This window comes from Vairimorpha necatrix, chromosome 1, assembly GCF_036630325.1.
Source record: "Vairimorpha necatrix chromosome 1, complete sequence".
In the NCBI taxonomy this organism is placed as follows: Eukaryota; Fungi; Microsporidia; family Nosematidae; genus Vairimorpha; species Vairimorpha necatrix.
The window spans coordinates 150,472-165,343 of NC_088816.1; the positions used below are offsets into that span (position 1 = coordinate 150,472).

Consider the following 14,872-nt stretch of genomic DNA (forward strand, 5'->3'; position numbering starts at 1 on the left):
ATATATGTCAATGTCAAATATATAATCAAGTTGATATATTTGACATCTGATCTTTTAAATAATTTTATAAAAATAAACCCATGTTTTGTTCCAACAAAAGTAATTAGTTTTTTCTCTTTTTATCGTATAAAATTGTTATACAAATTTAAAAAAAGATACACAGGCACATAGTACAGGGCATCATACGAAAGACGATCTGAAAAAAGAATAAGAAAAATATCTAAAAATTCACATACGCGCCGAAACAAGCTTATTATTCTTGTCTACAAGAAAAAAAACATGGCCATCAATATTTGAAGTTATTATGATCACCAATACTAGTATACTATGGTAGAAAATATAAAGATTAAAGAAAAATCATATAAAATTTCTGTTTTTAATGTATAAAACAATAAACCCGTGTTATTAAACGAGATGATCTTGCGATCAAACATTTCAGAAAGTATATTTAGAATTTAAAATCCCATTTATTGTGAAAAAAGACTTTAGAATGTATTCTTTTGATCAAAGAAAAATGGAAGAATGGCCAGATAGAGCTCGAATCACTAAATGTAAAATTAGATGTAAAGAAGAGATGCATGCATGAGGCTGATAGATTTTTAGTTACGAAAATACTATATTCAATATCTAAACCCCGTATTATGCTAACTTTCATAAGTATACAAAATAATGTGTGCTTATAATATGAAGAATATTGTTACAAACCATTGTTTTATTATATTAAAAAATATCAAACATACAGATCCATAGAAGATACATTAAAAAGTATTTGCGCTATTATATTATTCTTTGTTTATTTTTTTGATGTAAAATAAGAATAATTATGATAAATTAAAAAATTTTTATCAAGTTAGGGATTCGAATGCGATTTGTTTCTAACTATCTTCTATTATATTGAAAACATTACTATTTAATTAAGAATTAAGTTAGGAATAATAAAAATCGAATATATATGTCTTTTTTTTCGGTGCGATCAGAAGTTGTGGTATCTTCGTTGAGTTAATAAGATTTAGACGATTATTTTATATTTATTACAAAATAAAAATTTTAAGACCCATTAAAATGAGTTTAAAATTTCTCCCATTCCAACTGCTAAAAGAAATTATTACTAAAATGATAACTGGAAAATACATAAACGTTGGTTCTACGAAACTTCTATACATATATCATTATGATAGCTGCTTTTTTGTTGATTGGCTTTTATATTATAATAAACAACGATTTAATACTGTTTTTGTTATCAAAAAACGAATTATAGATGACAAAGATGAAGATATAAAGTTTTTTGATTTTTCCGAAAGAATATTTTTTTGCATTTATAATATAAATATTAGAAATAACGCTGGTTTAGAACATAAATACATTTTAGATATGTATTATTTGGATATTCATCAGACATATAAAAATATTAACAGATATAACTCGAAACAAACAAAAAAAATTTATAGGTATATAATTTATTCAAGACCTTTTTATATCATCTGGTCTACAAATTTTTCTTTAGAAGATAGTTTGCAAGTTTATGGCTCTTTATGCGAAATATTCAAACAGATACAAAAAGAAAATTTGTGTTGTGAATCCGAAGTTCCTTTATGCAGGTTTCCTATTCATTATAAGTGGTGCGAAAATAGGGTACGAAAATTTAATAAATATACAAATACGAATAAGAGACATCTCTATTTATATAAACTGATTTACAATATGCAGAACGTACTATTCTCAAAAAGTACAAATAATTATTACAACAATAAGAATATGAACCCGTATGTAATTAATTTTAAAACAATTAATGATAGAGATCTTTTTTTAAATTTCTCGATTTATGATAATTGTCGAAATTATCATCATTATGCTTTTAATATGTATTATTGTTTTAATCAGCATATTAACATTCGGTTTAATCATCAGCTTAATCATCATTTAGACCAACAGTTAAATCATCCTTTAAACCACCCTGTTAACCGCCGAATTTATAATTCTACAAATCATCAGTTAAATCATTATTTAGCCACAATTTTGATGATCCTTCTACTATCAATATTTATCCTTGTAATATTCCCGTTATTTTGATTTTTGTAATTGTTTTTACACTTTAAGAGCACAAAAATATCGATATTTGTAATATAGACTCTAACTGCGTTTTTGTAAACAAATCCTGTGTAGTCACACAAAAATTTTGTATTTCAAATTTTTATTATAGACTCGAAATACATTTCAGTTCAATATTGATAAACGTAAAATTAAAAGTATATTAACAGTATTTTTTTTAATATTTATTATATTCATATATATTTTTTTCATGAATGAAAAGTTAAGGAAATTGATATTGCAATTTTTTTTTGAATATGTAATTATTGTTACTACGAAATAATCAGATTCAAACTAACTGGTATCTGAAAATCAACATACTTTTTACCCTTATTTTTATAGGTTTGAATTAAGTAAAGCCGAGATTAAATTTTAATCCGTATCTGGAAAGAATAATTAAATATAATTTTTTTTAAATGTTTTGTAAAACACTGAAAGTAAGTATAGTTCATTTAAAAAGCTTCAAATGTTCTTTAAACCACAATATGTAAAAAAATAGAAAAACTACATTTAGTGTGTCCAAAACCTCTAGTATAATGATTTATTAAGATAAAACAACCTCTTAATGCTGTTTTTTTTTTGTTTTTTATATTATAATTTCGCATATCAGACAGTTACTTTAGCATTTCAAAAAAAAACTAAGAAAAAAGTTAATAAATTATAAGTATTTACTATAGAAAAAAAACGCTAAAATATTTGCCGTAAAGTTTCTGAAAGCAAAAAAGATAGAAAAATAATATAATGTACAGATCTTTTTAAGTTTGTGACACAGAAACTGTTGAAAAAACAATAGAATGAAAATGTATAATACTATACCTGAAAAAAAAATTAATATAAGACATAAAAATAAAATTTGCTAAAAAAATGCTGTCCTTTGTGCAGGTGTATGAAAATGCCAGATCGAGAATAATATAGCTGTATCCATAAATTAGTTATCATTTATAATATTTTTGGACCCGCAAGTTTATTTTATACAAATTTTATAATAGGAGCTATGTCAGAAATACAAGAAATTACCGACTACATGCAAAACACCACACATATAATTCAAATAAAAAAGTTTTTTTTTTTGCAAATAAAAAATAGAATAGCCGATTATTACTGTAAATAAAATTATAAAAAATAATCTTTAATAAAACTATTTTGAAGTTTGTAATTTAATCACGTTGAAATTAATTTAAAAAAGTTTAACTATTTTCAAACATCCTATGTTAAAGTAGTATGTAAAACCCTTGGCGCATTGGTAGAAGACAGGGTTTAAATTGAGCATGGCTGTGTCCGAAGCCCATACACAAAATAATTCTAAATTCTATGATGCAGTTGGAACAACTCTGAAATAAAAATGTTTAGGATAATCATATAGTCGTATCAATGATACTTATGTGTGTACAGCCACAAGGGGATTAGCATCAAGTGTATAAACGCACATCGAGGCCGAAAAACAGTGTCTTCTTCGTAAGGACTTATTGATATATATAAGTGTTTGATGAAAATGGCCTAGTTGAAGCCCACGGCTGGTGCACTCCAGGGTAAGATCTTAGAGCTAACTAAGAGACTAGACGAAGTAGGGCAATATAAGGTCTCGTGGACCCTATCCTACAAGATTCTGTAACACGGTGGCCGAAACTAGTGGGAGCTGGTGGTCAACGCAGCCCAATAAAAACGCCGGGCTGGTGATGTGGCCGTGTAAGGAGCCGTGTGTACAATCAGATAATTTTAGGGATCTTTGAGTCAGTACGATGATGTCTCTCCTCGGGCTATAGATAACCATGCCCGTTAAGTATATTCGCTGTGAGGTTACTCTGGACGCGATTTGAGGTATAAATGGAATGTGTTCTCCTGGAGCCAAAGTCCAATGGATACGGCGGAGCTTGCTGCGCCGGCAAGTTGTATGGAGGGAGTTTTAGTGAGTAAGAATCTCACAGTACAGTTAGATGAGGATCACAGCCAAATCCCTCTGGTCCCTATGTAAGGTTTCTCCCTACCTCTTACTTGCAAGAAAAAAAACTTAAAATATATTTACTATTTTATTTGTTTCACAAGAAAATCTACAGCAAGTATAAAACGATAAGTTAAGAAAGTATGATGCCCTTGCAAACGAACTGGGCTTAATATATAATTTTAAAACTGAAATAATTCCTTACTCATCACTTAGGATGGCTAAGTGACTAAGTTTTACAAATCTTATACCACAAGAGTCCAAATCCTTAAGAAGGTAGAAGCGTACATCCAGATTATCCCAGCTCCGAAGACGCTAGAAAGCACTCTCTAGACTACCGAAGGAAAGGAGATGAAGCTGGAAGCTATCTACAAGCAGGAGACGCTAACGCGGAACCTTTTGTTGTTAAATTAGAATATAAACTACACTAAGCATGTCGTAATAAAATTATTCCCTTAAATTTTTTAATTCATGAAATCTTGGCCCTTGTCCTGGTCTAGGCCTATCTTGATTACTCTCTATTTTTCTCATTTCTTTAAAAAGTTTTTTAAAATATTTTTTGATTAGAACTGATTGTTAATTTTTGATAAAAATTTAAATATCAAACATTTTAATCATAGCATCAGGCTATGACACTTTAAATGCAAATATAAAAAAGGGACATTAATGGTGCACATTTTTTTTGGGCAAATTCTAAGTTTAGAATTTTTATCATTTACACAGTCAACAGACTGAAAAAGCAGTGTTTTAGTATCTAAGTCCTCATTGTTTCAGATAAAATATATATCTATGAACTTATATACGACTTTGTTATTAAATTATTTTATTATTTGTTTAGTATCATAAAAAAAATCTTTTTTACCCCCAATCACAAAAAAAAATGGTATCAAACTTTCTTTTCTTTCATATTTTATCAATACTGGCAATTAAATTGAAATCTAGTAAAAGAGATCGTCTATTAATTAACAATCCACTTTTCTCAGAATCAGAAAATACTTGCTTTTTATTTGATGACTTACTAGACACAGACAAACTACCACAAAAGACTGCTTTTGTTATGGGAGAATCTATTTGGAAAAATATAGTAAGTAATCCAAAGTTCAACGATATTTTAAAAAAAGATAATATAACGATGGTTTTTGAAAAAAATAAAAAATTGTATGAAGTTTCATATTTTCATATATTGAGGTGGAATTATTTGATTAATTTCTATCTAGATATAAGTTCAAAAACAGTTGATGTGACAAAGTTGGGGTTTGATTTTAGTTGTAAAATCTATTACATGACTTTTGATATTTTGAGATCATTGAACTTTTGTTATAAAGATAGAATGCTAAATTCGAAAATCCGCGAAGAAGAATTACAAAAGATACTCGATGAAAATTTATGTTTTAAATCTAACGGTATGAACAATTGGCCATCTGTCTATTTTAAATGCTGTGAAGGGATTGTGTTGAATATAGATAAATGTATTGAGCAAGATAAGAGATTTTATTATATTGAAAAGCTTAAAACTAATCAAAAGAATATACTATGTTCTGAGTGTAGCAGTGATTTTTACGACTTTAAAAACATAACCCCGAATGTTTCTGATCTAAATAACACTAATGATAATGCGGAAATTTATTGGGACGGCGAAAGCTTAAAAAATTTCTGTAGACCAACTACGTCTTTCAGTACTACGAGAAATATGACTTACAATTACATAAATGAAATTTCTAATAATACTGGCTTTGATTATACTAGCCTCCTTAGTACTTTTTCTAACGAGACTCAAATGAATGATAAAGACAATTCTATAATTTCTACCACTTCTGATAGGAATGGCACATATTATGATTTATATACCAGTAGTGCAAATAATGCTTATATAATTATTTTATGTATGATTTTCTTGCCGCTTATCCTTATTGGGTCGTTTTACTGCTTTTATAGATATAGAAAATATAGTATAAAAAAGGCGATCAAAAAATCCAATAGTGTTTTTTATGAACCAGTGCAAGCAGAGGAAAACATAAACGATGACAAAGATGCATATTTGTATGAAATTGAAAAAATATATTAAAAAGCGTGTTTTATTTACTATCTTATTATGTAGCAATAAAATAGCATGATTCTGTTTATATAATTTTTAATAATTTATTTTTTTTTTGCAAGCCCTTTTTGTACTATTAATTATAAATGTAGTGTTTTTTTCATTTGTATATGGCTGTTGACTAGATACGATCATAATTTTTCATTAAATTTAGAAAAAAAAGGTATATGACCGTTTGGAACCCGCTTTGAAAATTTTAATGACCCCCTTATTCAAACAATGACAAAATTGGCAAAACTAATGTTTGTTGAGGCAGATGAGCTTTTTAGTGATGAAATAGATTTAATAAAAATTAATGAAAGGTTTATTTTGAAAACATTTGATGCTGAATCGGCGTGTGCTTTGCTCGGTTCTATAACTTAGAAATACAATTATTTTCCTGAGGTAATACAAGATAATGTATAACCTGTTTCTATTATGATCACTAATCAAAGGGTAGCATATGAGGACACATGCGACAATCAAAGGGATGGAGCACAGGACTGTGAATCATTCCAATAATACAGTAGCCCCCAGGGATTCTGAGACACAATATAAAATAATTTAGTTGGTTTTGGCTCATTTTAAATTGAAAGGTTCGATCTAGACATGGAATAAACCAGGACAAACTTTATGAGTACCTTTTAAAAAATCCTCTGGGCTTTCCAAATCCCCCAAAATCTACGGATTAATCGTCTCTTTCATTATTAAAAATAAATTGTTAAGTCTCTTTTTTATATTTTTTTTTATTTTCCCTTTCTTTTTAAAATTTTAGAAGCGGGTTCCAAACGGTCATGTAATAAAATAAAAGGTCTTTATATGTTTTACTAATAATACTCTAGCTCCCCTGCAAATTAAAAATTCATTGTGCCCCTATTTTCTAAAGTTGAAGCGTCGAGAACGGAAAGAAAAAAAATTTTTTACATAAGGCAATAATGATATTATTTAGAAACATGATTATAAAATATGCAATAAATTCTTTTAATGATTTATTTTTATAAAAATATGCGTTTAAAGAAGTTTAAATTTATAATAATATTTGTATGTTTTCTCTACTATTTTGTCATTACAATTATTTTTTGTTACTTTTAAATATGTTTTCAATCATTTAGTTTTTTAAAACAAATTTTGGGTATGGTTATTATTATTTTGGGCTAAATTAACCTTTAGTACACAATTTTCGATATAGGGATTTTTTTGTTTTTTTTGCCCCTTTTTTTCAAAAATGGAAGAAAGAATTTGGACAAGAGATGAACTGAAGCGATGTATAATGAATTATCAATAAAAAGACAACCTACTGTTTGTGATAATTGTACATCTAGGATTCGAGTACAACGTAAAGGGAAAGGCTTATTTATATTTACTTGGAAGGATTGCAAAAAGTCATTTTCTATATGGAAAGATTCTTTCTTTATAAGTTCTCACCTTAATCATATAACAATATTACAAATACTTAATCTGTGGATTCTTGGTTATCCACGTAAATATATTTGTCAAATGTTAGGTTGTACCAAAAAGTCTGTGTCCTTTATATTAACAAAATTAAAAGAAATAACCATTTATGACAAATATTTATCTTCTTTTAGTAAGATAGGCGGGGAAGATGTTGTTGTAGAAATTGATGAAACTAAAATAGGAAAGAATAAACATAACAGAGGAAAATTAGTGAAGGGATTTTGGTGTTTCGGTATTATAGAACGTACCATCAAACGTAGAATTTTAGTGTTATATATTAAAAAAAGAGATAAAGAAACTCTTACGGGTCATTTATTAAAATTTGTAAGTACAAAAAGTACTATACATAGTGATATGTGGAAGGCTTATCATTCTTTAAGGACCATATTTAAAAAACACCATATGGTTAACCACTCGTTGCACTTTCGAGATCCCAATACTGGTGTTCATACCAATACCATCGAAGGTAATTGGCGTCCCCTCAAAAATGCTATTTTTAATAGAAATAGGTCATCATGCAGTGCCAAGCTTTATTTATTTATTTAGGTACATGATTCAAAGAAATTCTTCTAGTTCTGTGTTTGAAGCATTAATAAATTTATTGTTTTAATTTTTATTTTTGTTTCTTCCTCCACATTTTCTTTCTTCCATTTTTGAAAAAAAGGGGCAAAAAAACCCTATATCGAAAATTGTGTGCTAAAGGTTACTTTAGCCTTATTTTGATAGTGAATACATACATTTATCCTTTTTGGACATTCTTAGAAGTTAAAGACAATATAAAATAAAAATGTATTCTAAATTTTTTTTTGTATTCTTAAATCATACATAACATCAATTCTATAATATATGTTGTGTTTTTCTCGAAAAATGAAATATTATTCATTAAACTGTCTATTTATTTGATAATTTCGTCTATAACATTGTGATTTGCTTTTAAAATTTTGTTTATATAGTGATGATTCAAGAATAATTATTTTTAGACAGCGCAATGTATAGTAAAAAAAAGTCCTGATCAAATGAGGAGAAGAAAGCAATACTAATAAGTTGTGAAAAGAAATTTTGAATAATTTTTTGGCCATTATTCTATGTTATTGGAACTTTATTTTGTTGGTTTTTGATCCTCCACATTTTTTCCGCTTCGACTTTCAAAAAAACAAGAGTTAAATGGAAAATTTTTTATTGCAAGGGCCAGCTGGAGCAAGAATGTACTCTATTTTTTCATTTTTTAAAAATTTCTATCGTCCGTTGTATCATACACTTTCCGTTTTTGTACTCTTCCTTTCAAGCCAAAAAATAATACAAAAATCAAAAATTTGCATTTTAGTATCCTTCCTTTTGTAAGTTAAATACGATTAAAAAGAATATTTTTTACAAATTAGTAAGGACATACTCATTTCGTTTTTTAAAAACGGATATTATATGCAGATTTATATAAATTATACTTTTTTGTATTAAAATTATCATTTAATATCATACATTAAGATTTTCTAAAAGAGATTTAACTTCTTTACTAAAAAAATGAGATTTTATAAAAATTTTAACCCTATATTTTTTTAAACTAATGCTCTTTCGGGACATTTGATTGGCTACTAAAAGTATTTAAAACGATTATGCTAAGAGGGGATGGAAAATTACAATAGCACCATTGCTAATATAAATAATTTTACTGAATCTATTCTTTCCAGTATAAATGAGCATAGAGGCGTTTCTCATAATAGTACAACATTTACTAGTGTTCTTAAAAAGATAGCTTTTTCTTTGATTGGATTCGTAATTTTTGCAGTTGGGGCGTTCTGTTTGTTTTCATGTATTTGCTTGTACATTAGAATTTCAGACTGGAGAACCAAAAGAGAAAAAAAAAGCGGTTATAATACAGTGACTTATAAAGAAAACAAAGATAATGATTATGATCCATAATTAAATTTATTTACATACAAATTGCAAATTTTATTATAACAACAATTTTAAAGTTTTACATTTCGCCAAATTTTTGACAACAGAAAAAGTAATGCTGCATATGAAGATTTAACAATGCTTTTATAATTTTAGTTTGCAAATTGCATACTATAGGTTAATGATATTCATTTGTTTTTATAAATGTTCCATTATTCATTCATCTTAGTTTTGTATACACATTAATCACAAGACCATAACTTTCATATGAGATTAGTAAAATATTTTTTACATAGAAATTATCAAACTCCATACCTTGAAGTTTGGCAAAGCATAGATTAGTTAAATATCTCAATTGTTATTATAACTTAATATTTTTAAATAGCATGGGTAAGACTCTATTTATAATAGTTCTAGATCGAATATCTTTAATTAAGTTAACACAATATAATGCTAGTATATCAAAATACCTTACTTGTTTGTTATTAGATTTGAGCTTTTAAACCCATATATTTTACTGGAAAAAAATTTCGTTTTTTGTAAAACATCAAAAACAGAGTGTAGTTTATGTGGATTTATGCACTTCTCCGGTTTGAAAATCTCAATTTAAATTTTTATCCTCAGATGTAGTCTTCTTTATATGCATAAAACCCATTATGTATATATGTTTTGTGACAGCGTGATTCATATTGCCTGCCTAGACCTATTTTTTTTATTTATCAAGGCACTTCTATGTTCTTTTACATTAGCTCAAAAAGTCGAAAAGAAGACTTTATAACATTGATTCTTTTTGTTGTATCAATTAAGATTCTAGTAAGGATTTCTTTTAGCAGAAATATGAAAAAACATACATTCGATACCATCGAATTATCAAAAAAAAATTGATCATGATTGTTATATGCAGTTTTAATAAATATTTTCGTTTATTTATATAATACTATTTTTTTAAGTGAAACAGATAACAATATTAGGCAAAATTAAGTTGTTTTTTGAGACAAGTAACGTGCAGCGGAATTATAAGTCTGTTCTATTTAATACAACAAAGTATTGATTATTTCATCTACTTTACATAAAGTCTCTTTCAAGCATGAATTATCTCAGATTGATCATTGATAAAGTTAAATATCACCATTTTTAATAATTGTCATAGGAGCTGGGATACTTACAGCCCCCGCATTTGAGGCGCTACGATTTTTTTTTTCAAACCCCCAAAATGAAGTGTAAAAAAAGGAAGAGCCAAGAAGAGACGAAAATTACTAGGCACTTATGATATTAAAAATACTAAATAAATATATGCTTTTATACAAAAATTAATTTTAGATTTAGTTATAATAAAATTTATAGTATTGTGTCCTTTTTCACCTCTTATTTTTTCAATTTTTTTTAATTGTTGGTTTATTATGAAAGTAGATTTTCTTCAAAAATCTACTTTATTAATAAACCAACAATTAAAATTGTAAATATTATTTATATAAGAAAATTTAAATAAATGTTCAACGATCTATACAGATTGTTAAATCAAAAAATTTAATTTAAATATGTTAAGTTATTTAAAATTATATAGTTTTATGGTTATATTCTTTTTTTAAAATTAAATTTCGTATAAGAATATATATTCATTTGGTATTTTTATTGTTTGAAGATGCAAGTAATTTGAGTACTAATGATTGCTTATCCTTTATTTTGCACTTCGTTTTTGGGGTTCAAAATAATAAAGTGAACACCCTTAGAGGGGTGCGTTTTTGTCCCCAATTCTAAAAAATCAGAAGGGCAAAAAATGCTTAGTGGTTTATATTATTGTAAAAACTTGTATTAAAATATAATTGTGTACATAAATATATATTTATTTAGTATTTTTAATATCATAAGTGCCTAGTAATTTTCGTCTCTTCTTTGCTCCTCCTTTTTTTAACACTTCAATTTTGGGGTTCGGAAAAAAAAATCGTAGCGCCTCAAATGCGGGGGCTGTAAGTTCTCTTTAGCCATTGTCATAGCCTGATGCCATGTTAAGAATGTTTGATCGTTTTCTTATTATAAAAAATCAACAATTAATTTTTATCAAAAAATATTTAGATAAAAATTTTATAAAAAGGGCAAGAAAAAATGAGAAGAGGAGAAATAAATCAAGATAGGCCTAGACAAGGACAAGGGCCAAGATATCTAGAAATAAACATCTTTGATAATAAATATATTATAAGTATCGTTGAAAGATACTCTAAAGACGGGTCTTATCCCCGTGGGATGACAATCAATAAATTTTATTTAAACTTTACGACGTTTATTAACGAAAAAATATTATTTTACCTTATCTATAAAATTAAACCTCTAAAAAATCTTTCTAGTTCATTTTTTCTTTTACTCTTAGTTTTACCTATAATCAATATTTGTGGAAGGAAGAAGAGTAAAATTTTGTCATATATTATATATTCATTATGAACGAATACAGCGACTTACATGTTAAATACCCGTTAACAACTACTAATAAAATAAAGATTGGAGCATAAAATGTTTTTACAAATTGTCGACTTTGAGATTCCACATAAAATTTTATGGAGGAATCAACACATATATTAATTTAGACAATTTTTTGGAGAAACGTCGAATTTATAATTTTTTCTTTTTTCAATTTTCACTAATCCATTTCTACAAAAAAAAAAAAACTTCGAAAGCTTTATTAATCAGTAAAGTATTAAAAAAAATCTTTGTTTTAAATTTTAAATCAAATCATTCTTGGTTTTATATTTGTCACACTTCATAATCATATTTCTTTTTTTGTTGTAGTAGCATAAAGAACATGTATAGTTTTTATTTTTTTATAAGTTATGAAGTTATGTGGATGATTTGTTTTTATCAAAATCAATAGTAAATTCATTTTTAAATTAGTAATTTTGCCATTTTGATTTTATAATTTTTATGTTTATAATAAAAAAAAATATCTATGTATGCTTTTGTAAAAAAATACACAAAAATCTTAAAAGTGTCTATAGATTGTAATACAGAGGGATCTTATAGGATTTTGATAAAAAAAACATTTTTTCAAAGTCAATGGCTTGAACAAAAAAAAACAAATAACTTTATTACATTGTGATCGGATTATATATACCTATAGCGAATCATACTGATTGCATGTATAGGTTAAAATAAAAATTTTCACGTATTACTACGTCGAAAATATAGAATTTCCCCACAAATAGGGTTGGCTGTAGGTTTCATATGCTCCATATAAGTTAAAATAAACTGTAACCCATTAAAAAGTATATCATTTCCTATGCATAAAAATTATTTTATCCTAAATTGTTATATAAAGTAATTAAAGCTTCAGATTTTTTAGCCTGTGGATAAACATGACTCACAACTAGACATTACCAAAATAACTAATATAGTGTGTACATATTATATATTAAAGTTCAAATTGAGCAAAATGATTTGTTAACAAATTAGTATAATTTTGAGTCTGTAATTATGTTGTTTCATTTTTAAATAACAACCTTTAGAAAAATATAATTATATCTGCTTTATATCCCCTTAGATGCATAATAAGTATAACTTATAACCTCAAGTCTAGTTCGCAATTATAAAACACGAAATTCTTTTATGTTAGATAATTCAATGGAATAGCTTTATCCAGTAAAAATACAGTAATTGCCGAAAGATGAAAACAGTCTCAAGTTCTTATGTGTAGATCTCGTAATTGTTTTTACATGAATAAACAAATAATAAGATTATAATCAAAAAGTAAAAATTTTCTAAATGGCCATTCATTGATATCACCTATATAAAAAATCTATTGATGTAATATTTGGCAAATCAATTCTTTGAATATTCAGATTGTGTTTGTATTATCTTATTTTGTTTTGATAACACATTAGATCAAATTTGTAGTTTATTCAGCTATTCGAATAGTATATATAGTTATATTTATTTTTCTACTTTTAGTAATTCTAACTTACATTTATATATATATTTCAGACATATAGTCTATCTATAATACTTATATGAGTATAGTGGCATGCTTTATAGAATTGCGGCTTGTACTAAAGTAATATTCTAATAAGCTTTAATATTTGTAATTATCGTCTGTTATTGGTTGCCTTTTTGTAGTATTTTATTTTGATGATAAAAAATTGTTTCCTTTTCATCTGGTAAGGAATAGGCACAAATAATTTTTTTTCAATAGAATTGTCGTTTTTTATCAACTTGAAACGATAATTTCCGTTCAAAAACAACAATAGACATGTTGTCATAATACTCTTGATAAACTGCAATCGTATATTTTATATACATATTATTTACAAGTTATAGACACTTTATATTGTAACTCATTGTGGTGTTACCACCAGATAGGCGGCCTGTTTGTAAATAGCACTTGATGGTTTTCCTCCCTGCAATTTTTGTAGTTATTATATATTTAATTTTATTGTTAGTTCTTAAAGACTCCTCGTTTGTTCTTCTCATCTTTATCAAAAATTGTATGGGTAAAATAAAGGGAAAATATTTTCAAGAAAATTGATTTTGGGGGAAAATAAAATAAAAAGAAATAATGTGGTAGATAATTCCATACTCATCGTATTTTATGAACTTGACAAGTTTTTGTTTTTAAATGTTAGTTCGTACAAATCTCCGCCTTTTTATTTGTTTATATATTTTTTAACATTATGATTAAATATAAAACCAAAAGATTGCTTAAAATGAATTGTACTTGGTTTGACAATTTGATTTACTTTAAATAATATTTTTATAAAAATCTTTGTGGGCCTAAGAAAGTTATATTCCATTGTCTTTCCTTTATTATCATTTCTTGCATAGACCTTGTAGATCTTTTCGAAATGAATCAATTGAATTAATTTTTTTATATTTTTTCCATTTGCCATGTTTATTTTAAAAAAAGGCATTTTGTGGTACTTTTTATACTTTCTATATTACAGACTCAAATATTTTTTTAAATATTCTTATACTTATGATAGTCTTTGTATATTACATACTAAAACTTGTATTAAATGTCAGGGGTTTCTTTAATTGATTATTGCCACTTTCCAAATATTTGTATATACTGAATTCATCTACCTTTCTTTATATTTTATAATTTGTTTGTTTGTTAAATTACATCAATATTAATATATATTTGACACTTTTCTGACAATGAATGACACAGTGATGTTGATCATCAAAGCATAAGTTTATAATTAAATGTTCACTTATCAATTAAATATTACAATAAAACATTAATATCCACCATATACATGTATCCAAACTTTTTATATCCTTGATTTGTTTTCAAGTGTCTAATTAATATTTAATAGTGTCCTAATTTTTTTTTAAATTGTTAGAATATTTTTACAAAATATTTTTACTTTACATATTTTACAAGTTTATACAAATTTTATGTGTTTTTTAATTCTTTACACTACACAAAACACATGTAC

General features: G+C 26.3%; 2 protein-coding genes across 2 annotated transcripts; both read left to right on the forward strand.

Annotated features, from left to right (window-relative positions):
* Window positions 1-1,062: 1,062 nt before the first annotated feature.
* VNE69_01020 (uncharacterized protein) lies at window positions 1,063-2,070 on the forward strand (the record flags this gene model as incomplete). The annotated part of the gene is made up of 1 exon (XM_065472151.1): window positions 1,063-2,070. One exon carries the CDS (start codon window positions 1,063-1,065, stop codon window positions 2,068-2,070), a length of 1,008 nt encoding a protein of 335 aa, XP_065328223.1.
* Window positions 2,071-4,907: 2,837 nt separating this feature from the next.
* Window positions 4,908-6,092, forward strand: VNE69_01021 (putative SP-containing membrane protein; the record flags this gene model as incomplete). Its single annotated transcript, XM_065472152.1, has 1 exon — window positions 4,908-6,092. The coding sequence occupies one exon, from the start codon at window positions 4,908-4,910 to the stop codon at window positions 6,090-6,092; it is 1,185 nt and encodes a 394-aa protein (XP_065328224.1).
* Between the last annotated feature and the right edge of the window lie 8,780 nt (window positions 6,093-14,872).